General features: G+C 38.9%; 1 protein-coding gene across 3 annotated transcripts in view; it reads right to left on the reverse strand.

Annotated features, from left to right (window-relative positions):
* Positions 1-3,043: 3,043 nt before the first annotated feature.
* The window catches only part of MAL2 (mal, T cell differentiation protein 2), a 63,527-nt gene continuing 47,449 nt past the window's right edge, over positions 3,044-19,121 (reverse strand). The window contains exon 4 of one of the 3 annotated variants that reach the window (XM_089898796.1): positions 3,044-10,253. In XM_089898796.1, the coding sequence (XP_089754922.1) occupies positions 10,041-10,253 (213 nt within the window). In that variant the 3' untranslated portion in view covers positions 3,044-10,040. The remainder of the gene's footprint in view (positions 10,254-19,121) is intronic. The other 2 variants (XM_089898792.1, XM_089898793.1) reach the window with 2 other exon arrangements.

Here is a 19,121-nt window from a genome sequence, read left to right on the forward strand (position 1 = left end):
GTATCCCTCACTATGTGAATGCTTGCTATTCAAATATTCACTATAAGTACTTGTAAAATATTTACCCCAAACTTACTACTTTAGTTGAAATCCATGCTAATGAAGTTACACACATGGGCTAGCAAAAATTGTTTAGATTGAAGTCTGGACAAGAAGATTGAAATCTGGACAAGAAGATTCGGAGGGAGCTGCTTTCACCTCTTCTCTGTTTTGACAGGATGGTGTCTCAGCGCCTCTTTTCAAACCACTTTCTGTATCCTTGCTATCATCTGCTGACATTATTAAGTAAAAACGTTTTTAAAGAGAATTAGGGAAAAAACTATAAAGAAAGGAGTTATCATACACTTAGAAAGCTCATACAGTTAAAAGAAATGCTGGAGGTGATAAAGCATATAGAGCAAAGTGAATGCATTAAACATATAAAGCTTGGCCATACACAGGTCTGGACCTATTGTGTGTGTGATAACAAAATAAATATTGTGGAAGTGTTGTTGATGCTGGAAAGCTCCATTGTGTTACTTGAGAACAGCATAATATTTTTTAATAACTAGAGAAATACCTTTTGTAATGGCTTGAGAGCTACACTCAGCATGGGATGCCATTTAGCACCATGTTGAGATAGCAGAAGGCACTAGACGTCTCTAAAGATCTGAAGAAGGCAATGGAGAGAGGGAGTGATTAGCTGGGGGAGCTGAGTTTCTAAGCAAGTCAGGAATGGTTTGAGAAATCTGAGAAGCTGTAAGATTTTATACTTGGAGGATTATTGGCAGGCCCTCTCCAAACACTTGCAGAGCCTGGGGTAAAAGAAGATCCAGCCCACAGCTCACCCAAACTTCTCCTGACCAGCTCCATCACATCCTGGAGGGGTCTCATCCACCTGAATATGAACATTCCAGCCCACACTTCAAAGCTCCATCCATTGACTCTCTCCCAAGCCCAGGCTCAACAAAGAGTTATGCATGGCCACTCCTCATGTAGCATCCAACTTTTGTAGCATTGGTCTAGAGAAAGGCCTGTGCAGGCCCTGGAAGTGAGCTTGTGCCCATGTGGGCAGGGAATTCTGGGTTTTTTAGGTACCTTGACTTTGGTCTAAAAGAGGGGCAGAGACACTAGGTGGTTACATCTTCTTGATCTCTAGGTCTACCTGCCCTGTGAGGAGGGGTCTGGAAGAAGGAGGGCCAAAGGTAGGCCCAGGGTAGGTTTGCTGAGGTCTAAAGGCACTATTGATTATGGTGGAAGAAGTTTCCACTAATAGTGAGGGTGAATCAATCCTTCTCAGTGAAATAGAAGGAACCACTGATGAAAAAGAGGAAGAACCATGAATGGTAGATGATAAATCTTTAAAAGAAACTTTAGGTGATGTAGACAAATATTGCTGTTGTTTGTGACTGTGATATTGACCTGAATAGGAATATCAAATTTTAAAAAGTGATGACATGCACCATCTCACACTAAAAGGAGCTGTATAATTGCAACCATAGGACTTCAAAATGGTTGCTAATGAGACTTCCGTCCCAATGCTTTGTCTATGGTTTTAGATGGTCACATATTTTTGAAGTATTGGGTGCCAATAAGTGAAGTCTGTAAACCTCACACATTTATTTTTTCACTTATTTTTCTCACCAGCTCATTCTAGCTAACCTTGGTCACTACCAAAGTTTCCAGTGACTCCATCCCCCGCTTCTTAACCCAAACCTCACTCAAGCAACTCTTTAATCAGTACTAAACAGGTTTCTTCCTAAAATTTTAAAAATGTTATTTGCTTTCTTTATGTACCCTAAACATGTAACCCTATTTCATTGCTTATTTACATTATAGTTATATTCATTGAGGTATAAAAGGAAAACAGTTTGTAAAAATTCTTGTAGCTTCATTGTGTACTGAACATAAGTATATCCGCTGTGCCTGTTAAACGTTAGGTAATTAGATAATTGGTGTTTCGTATGCTTTGTTTCACATAGGAATCCTTGAAGGATCACTGTACAAATATTTACAATAGCGTTTCTAAACTCAGCTGGGGGAATAGGTCCACTTATTTTAAAAATTTCCAATCCCACACAGACAAATATTACCCAAAATATGATAAAAATAAATTATAAACATAACAAATAGGTTAGATTGATTGAATTCAGGGAGCATTGTTTGATGGTTCCCATTGTCATACTTATGCTGCAGAGAAGAGCTATCAGATAGCTCTTCAAGGGAGTGTACTTTGAACTCACTGGAGGAAGGTGGTTAGGTGTTGGGTGAGCAGATTTTACTTGAAAAATCCACCCTAGCATTCCAAAGGCATTCTAAATCTTAGGACTCATTATTCTACACTACGCAAGAAAATTCTGGCATTTAAATTTTACTTAGTGTAGCGCTACCTTTAGGTTGAGGTTTGAGTCAACCAACCAAGTGAAGTGATAAATCCAATCCGTGACCTTTGAAATAGTGCACTGAATTCAGACTCTACTTATCCATATCAGTGAATAATATCAACATACTTCTTTCACTCTGGTTCAACAGCATTAGGTTCGATTCCTATACATATTCCCTTGGTCTGATAATTCCAGTGTTGATACAAATGTGGAATAGTAGAAACTTCATACATTGCTATGATGGACAGTTTTATGTGTCAGCTGGGCTAGGTTATACTCCCTTGTTTTTTATTCAAACACTAACCTAGGGGTTGTTGTGAAGCTACTTTGTAGGTGTGATTAACATTCATAATCATTTGACTTAAAGTAAAGGAGATTATTGTAGATAATCTGGGTGTGCCCGATTCTATCAATTGACAGTCGTTAAGGGCAGAACTAAGGTTTCCCTGGAAAAAGAAGAAATTCTGCCTGTCTACTGCAGGTGTAGCTTGTGTCCAAGAGTTCAGTTCTTCCTTTCTGATGGTCTACTCTATGGATTTTGGATTTACCTAACTAGGCCCTAACAATAGCATAGGCCAATTCCTTTCAACAAATCCCTTAATATATGTCTCCCACTGGGTGTCTCTCTTTTTTTTTTTTTTTTTGGCCATGCGGCTTGCAGGATCTTAGTTCCCTGACCAGGCCCCCCTGCAGTGGAAGTGCGGAGTCCTAACCACTGGACCACCAGGGAATTCCCTGGTTTATGTCTCTTGTTGAACGCTGACTGATACTGCTTAGGATGTAAATTGATATAGAACATCTTTGTAGGCAATTTGGGATATTTACAAACTTGAAAGTGTGCCTATCCTAAATTCCGTTTAGTTTAAACATTTAAACATGTTTAGTTTAAAACACTAGGGAAACTCTCATTTGTGCAAAGAAAATATATATACATATACATATTTAAAATTTTTTATTGCAGTATTGTTTACAATGTGACTATTTGGAAAATAATTGTCACTCAATTGGAGAATAGATAAATAAATACATAAATAAATAAAACATCTCACAAGAACAGAAAGTAACAAACCTGAACTCCCTGTATTAATATGAACAAATTTAATATAATATAATAATATAATATGATATGATATAGTACAATATAAGAAAGGTGGTGGTGTCAGGGGAGTATTTTTTAAAGCTCCTTGAATTAAATGAAAATAAACAAAGCAACCACCAAAAAACCACAGAAAACATCTTCAACCAAATTAGATAACAAAGTATCCTCATGAATTTCAAAATATAAATGGGGCCAAACTAGCAAAACCCAAAATACCTCATGTGATACTAAAAAAGTGGAGAATAAAAAAAAGAAAAAATGGAATATCTGAAACCCCTTGACCTGAAGCACTCAGAAATCACTAACAAGTAGTCATTTCCAGAGACAGGGCCTTCTTGGGAGACCCTGTTAGAAATAAGTGGCTAAAACTGGGAGGAGGCCACATAGACTCCAGTTCATGGGGGAATGAGGACCAAAGAGAGATCAGATGATGCTGGGGCAGCCTGGGTCTTATGAAGTTCTGAAATTGATCAGGATATACCTGCTTCCAGGGCAAAGACCTGCATTGAGTAGAAACCCAAATTAAGCAAGAGAGAGTCATTTGGGACATCATTCCCTGGAGTGATCACCCAGCTAGCTACCTGGTGGCAGGTTAATTACACTAGGCCACTCTCATCATAGAAGGGATAGCTCATTGTTTTTGCTGGAAAAGTCACTCTGGATTTGGATTTGTCTTTTCTGTTTGCAATGTTTCTGCCGAAACTTCCATCCATGGATTTACAGAATACCTTATCCACTGTCGTATTATTCTACACACCCTCTCCCTTGTCACTGCTCTTCAGTACCTCAATGTTCTCTCCCAGACATGCTTTCTCATTTCTTGCTGGTTCAAAGTAGCCAAGTTCTGTAGTCTCTTTTGGTGAATAATCAATCTTTTCCCTACCTTAGCATGGCAGCACAAGTATGCAACGCTGATACTTGAACTTAGTTATTGCCCTAATGGTCAGTAGGGGAGGTGGAGGCAGATCCTGAAAGGTACTGGTTGAGGCCTTTGCATAGCCTTCAGGCAGGAAGGGGAGGGCAGTTGGGGGGCCGATAGGGGAGCTGAGTGCTGTCTTCTAGCAAAAAGAAATAGCCATTGATGCAGACACAGAGGGCTCCAGGGAATATTCTCAAGTACATATACCCTGTTGCCCTATCCTAAATCTTTGGGTCTGACTCTTTTCTAATCAGGCCTCTGACTTTGGTTAGAAGCTTGTCGGGGCTGCTAATTCAGGCTTCTCTGAAGTTCTGCTTCTCTTAAGTGCCATTAAAGAGGCCTTCTGACGTTCACACCATGCTTTAAGTTGTTAACTGGCTGACTTGAGTCAATTATTTTGTTTTTTCTTCCATCAATGGTGCCTAAGAGTATGATATCAATCTAAGCATCAAAGAGGATATCTGCAATTAATGAAAGCACCAAATATGGTACATGAGTTTATAAAGGTATTTAAAAATATATCATTGGTCACTTTTGGAGGGTGCAAGAAAACAAACTCATTATTTTAAAAACTGGTAAAGGAAAAGAATCAAATATACACACGTACATAAAAGATTTTCCAAAATTTAAAATAGGGAAAATGCAATATAAAGTTTAAAAAATGTTGAAAGATACATATGGTATGATGCCTTTTGCACAACATGCAAAATAATAAAGTGTCTTATTTATCGACATCAACGTGTAGCAAAATTTATAAAGCATACAGTGATAAACAACATTTCAGGATAATAATTATCTCGATGGAAAGATGAGAAAAGAATGAAGTCAGGAATTTTACACAGAAAACTTTATTGTATCTATAATGTATTTTTTTGAAAAAATTAGAAAAAAATATCTGAAGAGAATATTGCAAAATATTAATATTTGGCAAATTTGAATGGTGGTTGGTACATAGTGTTTCTTATTCTCTCATTATAAATATGCTTGAAATTTTTCATTATCTATATTTAAGATAAAGAACAAAAAGCAAACTTTGAGACTTCCCTGTTCCTAGTCCGAGTGCCCGGGTGATGGTGATATCATTCAGTGTGACAGAAGGAAAGAAGAACAACCAATTTCTAAGCAAGGATAAGGGATTAAGCTTTGGATGTATTAATTTAGAGAAGCCTGAAGTGTTTTTCCACCCTATACAGAGAAAGCTATCCTCATGTCTTTCTTTTCCTTTCTCTTTATTTTTTAATGAGTTTTCTATACGGGTTAGGCTCATCATGAAAATGAATAGCCTTGACAGAGTATGTCTAGACTTTGATAAGGAAAGTAATGAAGTTTCCCATGTTCCATAAAGACCCAGTGGAGAAAGGTGGACTAAACAGAAGTCCAGTTAGCATTACTCAGGATTTTTCATAGAACTAGTTATATTTTGGCCCTGAATAGATTAGTGGCAAACAGCAACGATGTCTCTAATACTTAAATTGTATTTTGTAAGAGTTTTTATATTACAAGTGGTAAGAATGGGTTAATGAGCTAATCTTTGCAGCAAAAAAAATTGTATCTAACATTTTTTGTATCTAACATTCTGTGTGCTAGGCTGTGTCATAAACACTTTGTGTACGTCATCGCATTTTAATGATCACAACGGCCCTTTGAAATAAGAATTGTTACTATGCCAATTTCACGACTAAGGCAACTCAGACTCAGGTTAAGTAATTTGTCAACGTCATTCAGTAGCTCACACACTTATTTATTTTTACTGCCTTTCCTGAAATTTCCTAGGGGCCACGGGAAGAGGCAGTAAAGCAAGATGGTTATGAATGTGGATCATGGGAGTCAGGCCAGACCTTAGTTTGAGTTTCAGTTTTCCATACACTAACTCTGTAGCCTTGGGAAGTTACTTAATCTTTCTAATTCTCAATTTCCTCATTAAAAATGGCAATAATAATAAGTGCCTGATTTCATAGGGGTTTTGTGAAGAGAAATGAGATGGTGCATGTAAATAAAGCCCTTCTTATATGCGCAAACATGGTTGAATGTCAGCTAGGAGCCACCTTAGGATAACACAAAGGGATGACTAATATGAATGATAACCTCCTGGAAACACGTTTTTGCCCGATACCCTTGGAGTTACATCATCCAGTTGGCTCCTAGGTATGGACTGGATCCAGGTTAATCCACATTATGGATAATATGCATCTAGATCATTTTGGAATGAGCTCTTTTCTGCAATGATGACAAAGCAGAGACTGAGTTCTCGGACTTCGTTCTTTTGTTGAGAATCCAGTAGGCTAGAGTCCAAGCTCTCTTCTACTTCGAGAGACCAGGAAGAGTAGCCCTGTTGATAGGTGAGCTTATCACACATTTTTAAGTTTTGGACAAGCAATGAACTCACAGTGGATGTCCTGTCAATGCTGAGCAGGACACGGCAGAGCTTCAAATGATAACTCGATGATAAATGCTTTTCTCAGTCAAGCTTGCCAAGCTCACTCTGACCCAATAGGACCCGTTAGCCCAGAGCCAAGATGAATAGCTCAAAGCTTTAAAAGGTTTTTAAATATAACTTTTCTTGGCGTAAATGTAAAATAATGCTATTGTAGAAAATTGGGAAATAGAGATCTTCTATGTGTATTATAAAAGTAAGGATATTTTCCAGCAATAGATGGTCTTAGTTACAATCATGTCCTTGTCTAGATTTCCTCTGATGTGTGCAGTGTCGTGAAAAAAACTATGGATTATTTTGAAAGAGAATTTTACAGATATTTTTCATGGATGCTGTGTATTTCAGACTTTCAGTTGAAAAGGCTTCTTTCTGTGTCACGCTGTGAAATTTAAGTCAACATGACTTTTTTTTTTGTCTTAGAAAAGCAGGCTTAAGTCCTTGGATTCAGTAATTGGCTTATTTAAATCTCAGAGAAAGGGTTTATGGTGATCACCTTCCATCTGAGGTTTTATTCCAGGGGGTGGTATTTGACACACTAGCATAAAACATGAGCTGAATGGAACCCCTCACCCCATGCCCGCAAGCAGCACAGCTCTTTGGGGGAATGAGTGCTTTGCTTTGCCTTTTCCTTAGCTTCTTGCATTAAGACAGGAGATCTCCAGGTATAGAGTTCAGGATAATACAAGTATGTATTTTTGATAAGGTTTCAGGGGATTTTCTCAACGTATGTTTAAAAAAACCATATTTTCCAATAATTCTTATTTTGTGGTCACTTAGAAAAATTCTGGGAAGCTAGAAGTTGTAATCTGTGTCTTTCAGATGAAAGGTTTATTTTCCAATTTGGTAAGTGGCTATTTGAACTCTTCCTGAGGCCATGTCCTTCCTTTCTGAATGTATCAGAACAATTGATGCACGTATTCCAGTCACCTGTCGGGTGCCATGGGATAGCAGGGTGTTTTCCGACTTGGTGATGCTGGAGGCATGTGTTTTTGCAAATCCAAGAATATCTATTTTGCCCTCTAGGCAAAACACTCTGAGGCAGATGAGTTAATGTATAAACTACACAGGGAAATGTGAAACTTCTCTTGGAGATTTTTGGGAAACAGAAAGAAAAATTAAATTATTTAATGTAAAAAAAATTCTCCTGCATTTTAAGGGCTCTTTTAAAACCTGGCTTTACCTGGAAATAATTACTCTCAGGTGTCCAGTGGGATCCACCGACTTTTGGGGTCTAAAGAGAAGGTGATAGAGATTGGGGGAAGTTTAGCTGCTGTGAAGGCTATTAGGCCTCTGCCAATGTCTGAGTCCCAGGCTGCTTCTTGAAATGAGTCTCTGAACCCGAGACCATCAATGGAGGAGGATGAAGATGGAGAGTGGTGCCATTCAGAATCTCCCATGGGTTGTTAAAAAGTTATACGTGATCCCAGATCAGAATCTTTGCCTATGCGTTTGTGGAGAGAATTATATGTAATATGGGGAAAATACACTGTTAGACTGCTACAAACTAACTGGCTAGCTGTATCAGATCAAACCTTTCTCTGAGAATAGTTGAATAAAGAAAAGAAAAAAAATATTTGAAGGTATCTGAGTGTTTTTAAGACTGCCAAGATTCGTGGGTCCAAGATGCAAGGGAGGAACATTGGGCACCCCCTTTTTTTTCCAAGGCATTTGTAAATTTGAAAGCGGGAGAGGGGTTGAGGAGGTGAGCAGAGATTTGGGCTAAACATAGGGCTGGCAGGGCAATAATTGGAATTCGGAGCCTTACAAGGCCACACCCTGGATGTGAGGGTCAACTGGAAACAGATCAGTCCTCAAAACACGAAACCCAGCTTCAAATGTATTCAATCTCGAAATGGAAACCAAACAAAACATGATAAAACAAGAACTAGTCCATCACTCTGTTCTCTCAGTAACTGGAGGGAAGTGACCTGTCTCTTACCCAAGGCCAAACCCTCCTCCAGGGCCCTCTATTAGTCAGCCCCCCCTTCCATCTATCTGTGAGTAGAATTGACTCGAACCTCAGCTCGACACAGGGGCTTTCTCTGTGTTTTTTCTTCCCCAGTTGGTTTTCTTAGACGTATTTCAGATATCATGGAGTGATTATTATGCTAATTAAATACATGAACTTTCTTGTCAAGAATCTTGCTCTTTCCTGATTATTCACCAGAGTGCAAACCATATTACATGGCAGACCCTCCTGGATAAGCCCATGAAACACATGGGATAGGGTCCCCAAATACACATTTTGGCTGAATGCTAAGTGACCAAGGGTTAAAATCCATGTTTGGCCAGAACTGAAGCTGAAGACTAATGGACTGAATTTCCAGGACACAAGAATAAATATTAAAATTTCCAAATTTAATTTTATCATTCAAAGTACCAGTAGTCAAATTTTAAAAGTTTGACTTATTTTACATGACAGCAGTTTCTTAGACCTCGCAGCTAAGGTCCATACGTTCAGCCTTTGCAATACTAAATAGATTCTCACTTTCAATTCAGGTCAAAGAAAGAGGAAGCTATTCTCTTTTGAGCTTTGCCATTGTAAGTGCTTCATATGGTGAAATAATTCCCAAGTCATTGAGCTTTCCTTCTGGACAAAATTGCAACATATAAAGCATATAAGGAGATTATTTTTTACTCTAAGTCACATATTTTGTTTGTTTTGTTTTGGGGTTTTTTTGTTTGTTTCTTTTAAATTTCATTTTTATTTTATATTGGAGTACAGTTGATTTACAATGTTGTGTTAGTTTCAGGTTTATAGCAATGTGATTCAGTTAGTCATATACATATATCCATTCTTTTTCAGATTTTTTTCCCATACAGGTTATTACAGAATATTGAGTGGAGTTCCTTGTGCTGTACAGTGGGTCCTTGTTGATTATCTATTTTATACATAGTAGTGTGTATATGTTAATCCCAAACTCCTCATTTACTCCTCCCCACTGTTTCCCCTTTGGTAACCATGAAATTGTTTTCAAAGTTTGTGAATCTGTTACTGTTTTGTAAACAAATTCATTTACATCATTTTTTAAGATTCCATGAATAAGTGATATCATATGATATTTGCCTTTCTTTGTCTGACTTACATCACTTAGTATGATAATCTCTATGTTCATCCATGTTGCTACAAATGGCATTATTTCATTCTTTTTTATGACCGAGTAATATTACATTGTTATACGTACCACATCTTCTTTATCCATTCTTCTGTTGATGGACATTTAGTTACTTCCATGTCCTGGCTATTGTAAATAGTGCTGCAGGGAACACGGGGGTGCACGTATCTTTTTGAATTATGGTTTTCTCTGTATGTATGCCCAGGAATGGGATTGCTGGATCATATGGTAGTTCTGTTCTTAGTTTTTTGAGGAGCCTCCATATTGTTCTCCTTCGTGGTGGTACCAATTTACATTCCCACCAAGAATGTAGGAGGGTTACCTTAGGAACCAAGAAAAGACTGTTAATCTAAGTGAGAAAAGATATATTTTTTTGCCTACAAAAAACAGCCTATAATACAATCTTACTAGGCAAATAGAAGGAGATTTCTGATGGCATCTGCATAAGAGACAAAAGTTCAGTCTCTTCACGTGGATGATTCTCTGTCTACCAGAGCCCCTTCAGTTATTGCTCAAAGTTAAAACTTATCAAAGAGCCTTAGCAATCTAAGCAAGATGGACACTTTCCTTTCAGATTTAGGCCCTGCTATTTGTTTTTACTTGGAATTAAATAAAATTGGATTTTCCTTGTTACACTCTGATATTGGTTGACTATCTACATCAAATGCAGTCTCCAAGGAGGCAGGGCATTGATCATTGTATTCTAGTGCCCAGAAAAATATCAGAAACATAGTAAGAACTTAGGAAGTATTTGTGGAATTGATAAATGGTGCTCACATTCCATAAACGAGTAAGTAGACTCTCAAAACTGAGTTAATTGAAAACTGTGATCAATCCTGCTAAGGAGGAAACACAGAGCAAAGTGAAAACGTATTTAGGGAGATTGGAGGGAGTGACATCTGAAGGAGGCCTGAACCATGTGCTCTGGCAGAGAAAGAGCGTCACAGGCAGGGAACAACCTCTGGAAATCCAGAGGAAAGAAAGGACTTTAGGTGTTTTAGGAATTTAAAAGAGGGGTGGTGTGCTTGGAGCAGAGTGATGAGAAGAAGCCTCAGATGAGTTTAAAGGAGTAGCCATGAATCAGATGGTTTGGGTTCTTGAAGCCTGGGCTAAAGGATTTGGAATTATTCTAGTTGCGATAGAACATCGTTGAGGGATTTTAAGCAGGATGTGCCATGATCTGATTTAGGTTTTTAAATGTTTATTCTGACTGGTATATAAAGAAAACATTAGAGGTGGTTAAGAATACTGGGGTGTCAGATGAGAGATGATTATCACTTAGATTAGGGTGGTGGCACTTGAAACGGAGGAAAGTGGGTGGCTTTGCAATGCACTTTGGAGGGAAAAGGGAACGAATTTGTTTATGAGTTGGAATCAAGGGAGGGTAAATGAAGGAAAAGAGAACAACGAGGAATGACTTCTCTTCCTTCAGCTTCAACAGCTAGTGGTGCCTTCTTTAAATAATTTATTTTTGGATGTGGGAAATGAAGAGCTTTGTTTGAAAAATCTATTAGGTGGAGATGGTGAGTTGAAGATCAGTAGGGCATGAGTCCGGGGTGCAATTTGGGAATGAGCATATGGATGGTATTTTAAACCACAGTCCTGGATGAGATAACTGAAGGATAGACGTATACAGGGAAGACAAACTAAGCTAGGAATGAGTCCTGAGTCATTCTCTCTAGGAACGCATCTTGTGAGAAGTCTGGGCCACACCACGTGCAGAGGTAAATCAACTAGTCTAGCCAGGAGACAGAAACCACACCAGTTATTTGAACAGGGAAGAGTATGATACCAATTATTAAAGTAGAAGAAATGAGGGAAATAGAAAAATTATCTTTAGACGACAATAGCAATAATTTTACAGATAAGAACCCTTGATAAATGCTAAAATTAGTAGGCAAATGTATATAATAAAAAAGATATTTGTATGAAAAGATACTCCACAGCATATGTAATCAGGAAAATGTATATTAAAATAACAGTGAGATATCTCTGCATATCTATTAAAATGCCCCAAATCTGGAACACTAACAACACCAAATGATGGTGATGATGTTGAGCAACAGAAACTCTCATTCACTGCTGGTAGGAATGCAAAATGGTAGAGCCATCTTGGAAGACAGTCCTGAAGTTTCTTACAAAACTAAACATATTATTACCCTATGATCCAGTAACCACCCTCCTTGGTATTTACCCAAAGAAGTTGAAAACTCATGTCCACACAAAACCCTACACGCTAATGTTTATAGCAGCTTTATTAACAATTGCCAAAACTTGGAAACAACCAAGATGTCCTTCAGTAGGTGACTAGATAAATAATCTGTGGTATATCAAGACAATGTAATATTATTCAGTACTAAGAAGAAATGAGCTATCAAGCCATGAAAAGACAAGGAGGAACATTAACTGCATATTAGTAAGTGAAAGAAGCCAGTCTGAAAAGGTTACACACTACATGATTCCAACTATATTCTGCGAAAGGCAAGACTACGGAGACAGTAAAAAGATCGGTGGTTGTCAGGGGGTAGGTGGAGGAAGGATGAATCGGTGGAGCATGCTGGAAGTTTAGGGCAGTGAACATAGTCTGTGTAATACTACAATGTTAGACACATGTCATTATATGTTCGTCCAAACCCATTGAATGTACAACACCAAGAGTGAACCCTAATGGATATTGGGTGATTAAGATGTGTCAGTGTAGGTTCATTGACTGTAACAAAAGTCCCACTCTAGTGGAGATGTTGACAGTGGGAGAGACTATGCATGTGTGTGTGTGGCGGGGGGCGGGGGTAGATGGGAAATCTCTGTTTTGCTGTGAGCCTAAAGCAGCTCTAAAAATGCAAAGTTGTTTTTTTTTTTTAAAGAAAAGGATATTTGCGTTATCTCACAGTCTTTCTTCATAATCGATTCATTAATTACAGTGGGGAAAAGAGTAACTTTACAGACCTGAAAGACACCATGGTAACCAATTCATCAAAGTTTATATATCACCAGTAGTCAGACATATCAATATAATGTACCCCATCTGACGCATTGAGAAGGACACAGCATCACTTCTGTGACATCCTTGCCCAAAATGAATACTCTCTATCTTTCATGTCTAACATGGGGAAATATTAGACAAACTCAAATTGAAGGGTATTCTAGAAAATAAGTGACCAGTACTCTTTGAAGGTGACAAGGTAATGAAAGGAAAGAAAGACTGTCATAGATTAGAGAAGGAGATTGACAGTGAATTTCAATATGAGATCCTAAATTGGATCCTACAGCAGAAAAAGGACACTGTGGGAAAACCAAGGACATTTAAATAAAGTCTGTAGGTTAGTTAATAGTATGGTAGCAGTGTTAATTTCCTGGTTTCAATAATTGTACTATAGTTATGAAAGATATTAGCATTAGAAGAAGCTGGGTGACAGGTATATGAGAATTTGCTCTACTATTTTTGTAACTATTCTGTACATCTAAAATTGTTTCAAAAGAGAAAGAAAAAGATACCTGCTTAGTAAGTCTTTTTAATTAGACCGATGAATAAGATCTTTTGCCTAACATCTTTAAATACCTATAATCTCTTTCAGATTCTCTACATCAGCATTTTTCCCTTTTCTAGCCTAGAATTTCCACTTACATGCACTCATCTGTGTTTTCTAACTTCCACCCATGCTTCCTCCTCTGATGTACAGCTTCTCACGTTTCAGTTGCCCTCTAGTTTATACTCTACAGTGAGACCCTTTTGATTTATACACAACAAATTTCCTGCTACACGGAGACACAAAGCCTGTCATTATCCTTGCTCATGATACACCCAAGTGCTTATGGGTGAAATCACCAAAGCCTCAGACGGTTATTTCTCTATCTTTAGCCTTGTATGAGAGGTTTTTTAAAAATAATCATGTCAGATTCTTAATCTCAAAATTTGAATCCCAAGAACAAAACAAACCCAGGCTGGTATCTTGAGCTTTGATATAGCACTTTCACCAAGGAATGCAAAGCATTTTATGGCATTGAATTCTTGTAATTAGGCCTGGCGTGTTGGGCAAGTATTGTAAGGCTTATTTTTATGAAGGGATAAAATACTGAGCCCAGATCTAGAGTGTTTCATCCGACACTTACAACAAACTGGCAGCCGGAGAGGTGGTGTAGTCTGTCCTCTGACCTTCATTTTCCTGCCGTCATTAAGAGTTCCACCCACTCTCCCTTTTTTGAGATTTCTTATCTGCAGGTTGATAAACCAGAGACTCATGATTCTGAGTAGTCAGCAGAGACGTCTTGTTCCACCTTGTCTCCCAGCTGCCGTTGAATGAGGGACGGAGATAGGTTATGGATTTGCTGGTCACTTGCTCTGTACAGCTCAGTACCTCTACTCAGAAAGTAGGCTTTCCATTCGTGTTTGAAGCTGTTTGTTCTTGTTCTCAAGGAGACAAGCTATTTTTCTTTCCTTTGGTGAAGTGCGCTATATTATAGGCACTATTTCAAAGAGAATAGTTGGATCAGGCTACACTGAGAAAGCCCTAGTAACCTGCCATAAACTTAAAACTTTTTAGTACAGCCAATATTTTTCAAATGCCATAGATAGGAAATATGGCGATTTAAAAAAATTCAGCTAGTGTATTCCCCAAGGAGAACCCTTACCTTCTTCCCACTCTTAGCTGCTGACTTATTCTAAGGACTCTTTCTTATCTTAAAATATGTTGACCTTAGGAGTAAGCCAGTAGGACCTAGCTCCAGATTGAAGAGATGAATATTCAGAGTGGGAACCCTAGGATATGTATCTGAATAGACCTACCTTTGTTCATTTTATGTCAATTGGGTACACCAAACTCTTCTAAGAAAACTACATTAGTGTACCAAGGACTCTGAGACTACAGAGGTTGCAACCTAATAACTTTAAGGCAAATTCCTTCTAATTTTCAAATTAAAGGTTAAAATTTCCTTCCATCAAAACAAAGAGCTTAGGAATGAATAAAATCTATGAGATGCTCATTGCAGAGATGTAGTTTCTTAAATCCAGACCAACTGGACTAAGGTTGCATAAGAATCACCCAGCAATCTTGCTAAAAATACAGATCCTTTAGCCCCAATATTTGATACCCCAATTCAGTGATGCATAGCCAGGCTAGGAAAGCATTGCCTTGAAGGATACAAAGACAGAATCATACTAGAGGTTTATAAGTTTGGAAAATATCTTTTATTTATTCATCTTTTCATTTATCTATCCACCCATCTGTCCATTCAATGTATGTTTATTAAATCTCCCTATATAAACATCTACTGTATGTTAGCAATAGAACTATGTGCCAGGTGTATAATTACAGTAATATATAATCACGGTCTAAAAGGGCATCCAGTTAGAGAAGATGTAGAAGAAAATAGGCGATTTTGCTGTAGTCTATTACGTTTTAATGTTAGGGGCATGCACATGGTGAAATGGAACCCATAAAAAGCAGTACTGAATCCAGCCTTGAGGAGTTGGGGAAAATTGCTCAGGGGAAGCAAATTCTGGCTTGGGTTTTAAACGACAGTAGCAATTAAATGGGTGAAGAAAAATTGGTAAAGAGGGGTGAGATGATGAAAAAGTGTATGCCAAGACCCCAGAAGTAAAAAGAACATGATGGAGAGATTTCCAGTAGCTTAATACAGCAGGAATACAAGAAGGCCATGAGGAAATTGGTGAAGGGTAAGACTGGAGAGTTAAGAATAAGTCATGGGGCTTCCCTGGTGGCGCAGTGGTTGAGCGTCCGCCTGCCGATGCAGGGGACGCGGGTTCGTGTCCCGGTCCGGGAATATCCCACATGCCGTGGAGCGGCTGGGCCCGTGAGCCATGGCCGCTGAGCCTGCGCGTCCGGAGCCTGTGCTCCGCAACAGGAGAAGCCGCAACAGTGAGAGGCCCACGTACCGCAAAAAAAAAAAAAAAAAAAAAAAAGAATATGTCATGAAAAGCTCTATAGTGGAGTGACTCGATGTGACAATTCACCTGGGGCAAACCTGGCTCACGCCTGTTGCCCCAGATGAATTTTAATAGACTCTCCTTTCACTCTCAAAAATGATATATGTTATGGTTGGGTAATACATTGTATGATTGGCCCACTTCTAGCTAATGTCAAGAAGTCTGCCCTTTTGGTCAGTGAAAGACACGTTGTCCTTAAAGGGTTTCAGAAGAACAGTGAAGTGATCTGATTTCTGGTTTGACAATTTCACTCTGGCTGCAGAATAGAGAACAGATTGAAGAGCGACAGGACTGGAGTCAGGAATACTGTTTAGTGAAAAGTTGTAGAAATCCTGGCAAGAGCTGATCGTGAGTTGAACAAGATGATGGCGGTGGGAGTGAGCAGGAAGTAATGGATTCCTCAAATACTAAGACTTAGACTGGACTTACCACTTCACATGTGATCTTGAACAAGTTCACCCAGCACTCATCCTGTGAGGCCCTCAATAAATGATTTCCCTTTCCCTGGTAACCAATCCCTTCATCTCCAGAGCACACTGCCCAGGTCCACCTCCTATGGTCAGCTCTCCATTTTTCCAAATTAGGTGGTTCTAATCCTATTCCCAGTTTGCTGGTGCCTCTACCCCCACTTTGCATTCCTTTAATGCCGAGATACACACAAGTAGATGTCTCCAAGAACAGCCTGATTTACTGGAAAATATGTTTAAGATTTATAGTTGCTTGAAGAATGCATGTATCGATTAGAACAATGACAACAACAAAAACTCCACCAGGCTCTAACCTAAAATCATATGCCTTGAAGGCTACACACTTAAGAAGTGTGACCTATGAACATGGTAGCTGTGTACTCAGGGTTTCCTAAAACAGTTCAGTCACCTGTCCCCGTGTTTTTGGTTTTGGTTTAGAACAGTTCAGTCACCTGTCCATGGTGTCTTGGAAGAAAGATGGCGGTTTCTAAAAATCAGCTTCACCCTCCATCATAAACCTGCCTTCCTTTTCCCTTCTCCTTTTTTCCACCCCTTCTCTCTTTCCTTCATTCCTTGTCAATGGCTTTTCCTTTTTCTCGCTTTCCCCTTCCTTTTCTGTATACACGTTTTCCTCTAAGCTCACCCCTTGGGAACCTTGACCTCTGTCGTTTGGCTTCAGTGTCCTTTATAACCCAGTTCCTCTCCACCAAGGTGGACTTTTGTCCAAGTCAGTTCCTTTCCTGAAGCATGGCACAATTTCCCCTTGTCACTGTGTTTTATGCTGAGACTTTACCCATCAAAGTTTTGCGTCTGAGTTGATTCTACTGAGCGAATATCCTCCTTCTCCATGAAGTGCTTTCATTTTCTACTCTAGTCTGGAGTTGGCACCCTTCTTTCTCACCTCCTCCCAATTCCTTTAACACCGATGATCTGACTCTTTCTACAGTATACAATTATGCTCTGTAGTGTTATAAAATTTTTTATGCATGCCTGTCTGCCTGATCTTACCAACTAGGCTGACAGCTCCTGGTCAGGAAATTTTTGTCTTACATGCTCTTATATCACCCACCAAAGCTGGCATAAACTTTACACACAGTAAGTTATAGATTTTTTTTTTTTTTTTTTTTTTTTGCGGTATGCGGGCCTCTCACTGTTGCGGCCTCTCCCGTTGCGGAGCACAGGTTTCCGGACGCGCAGGCTCAGCGGCCTTGGCCCACGGGCCAGCCGTTCCGCGGCATGTGGGATCTTCCTGGACCGGGGCACGAACCCGCGTCCCCTGCATCGGTAGGCGGACTCTCAACCACTGCGCCACCAGGGAAGCCCTAGATTTTTAATTAATATATGAGAAATAGAAAGAATAGCTCCTTATTATCTCTTTCTTTTAGGCTTTTCTTTTCATTTGGCTTCCAGATATCATTAGTGTTCTGGTCTCTTAGTAGGAACCTTGTTGTAAGTCATCAGGATTCCCGGCTTGGGACCCTAGGAGAGGTTAGTTTCTCCTATGGAAAATGGGCATACGAAATACTATTACATTTGTCCTTCGAGTTATCACAAAGTCAAATGAAACAATGTATTGTGGTTTAGGCTGAATTTATTTTGTGAGTGCACATAGATGGAAAAGTCAGTTAATATGTTTTAAAAATGATTGACCTCATCATGGACAATATCCAGCATGATACCTTTCCTGTTTTCCATTGCTACTGAGTCACTGCTCCTCTGGGCCACTGTTATTTGTCCTCAAACCTAGGGGTAAACTTACAACTGGTTCATCCCTAAGTGAAAGTCCAGGGGGAAAATCACAGAACTCATTCTAGTAGACTAGAACTCTAGATATTTGATTTTTCCTAATTTGTAGAGGTAATTGGACAGTACGTGGTCATTGTTGGAAGAATTCACTATGATGTTTTAATCTTTTTAGATTAGGCTGTGAGACAAGAGATCATGGTACATGCTGCGTTTCTTAATGGAACTTAATGGAAGCTAAACAGGTAAAGAAAAGTCTTCTTCCTTCTAACCTATCTATGTTAGCTAATGTTTAAGTACAGTAACCCTTCCCCTCTACAAACAATTCTTTAGGTGAATGGGAAATGTTTTTGGAGAAAGATGGAAAAGAGGCATATTTGTTCAGTTTCATCCTTCATTCCTTTACCCTGCCACAAATATTTACTGTTTGTACATTACGTGGCAGGCACTATTCAAGGCTTTGGAGATACAGAAGTGAACAAAAAGAAAATTATGTCTGCATTTTAGGTGTTTATATTCTAACAGTAGAGACAGTAAAACAAATAAATAAATAAGGTACGTATAATCGTTATAACAGCTACATAGAATGTTAACAGGATGATATAAGAGAGAATGATGGGGTATGGGCTATGTGAGATGGGATGAGCAGAGGTCATTCTGAGAATAGCATATGGACAAATTTGCAAAGAGACATGGAAAAAGTCTTTTGGGCAGCAGGAATGGCTAATGCAAAGCTCTGAGGTATGAAAGAGCTTGACAAGTTCAAGATACAGAAAGGGGGATGATATATAGCTAAATAGGACTAAAAATCAGAGAGTGGCATGGAGTAAAGTTGGAGAAGCAAGTGGCCAAAACCAGGAGTGACAATAGAAATGAGCAGGCAACTGAATGGGAGGGGTGAAGTCCCTTTTCTTCAGTTACTATTGATGTCTTTAAGTAACCCATGTCCTTTTCTCCTAAACCTGAAACTGCCTTATAACCTTTGGCTCACCCCATCTGAGCAGTGGTATATGAGTTGTCTTCTCTAATTCAGACC

Source organism: Delphinapterus leucas, chromosome 17, assembly GCF_059928025.1.
Source record: "Delphinapterus leucas isolate spDelLeu-1000000601 "Yukka" chromosome 17, BTC_Dleu_Yukka2, whole genome shotgun sequence".
Classification (NCBI taxonomy): domain Eukaryota; kingdom Metazoa; phylum Chordata; class Mammalia; order Artiodactyla; family Monodontidae; genus Delphinapterus; species Delphinapterus leucas.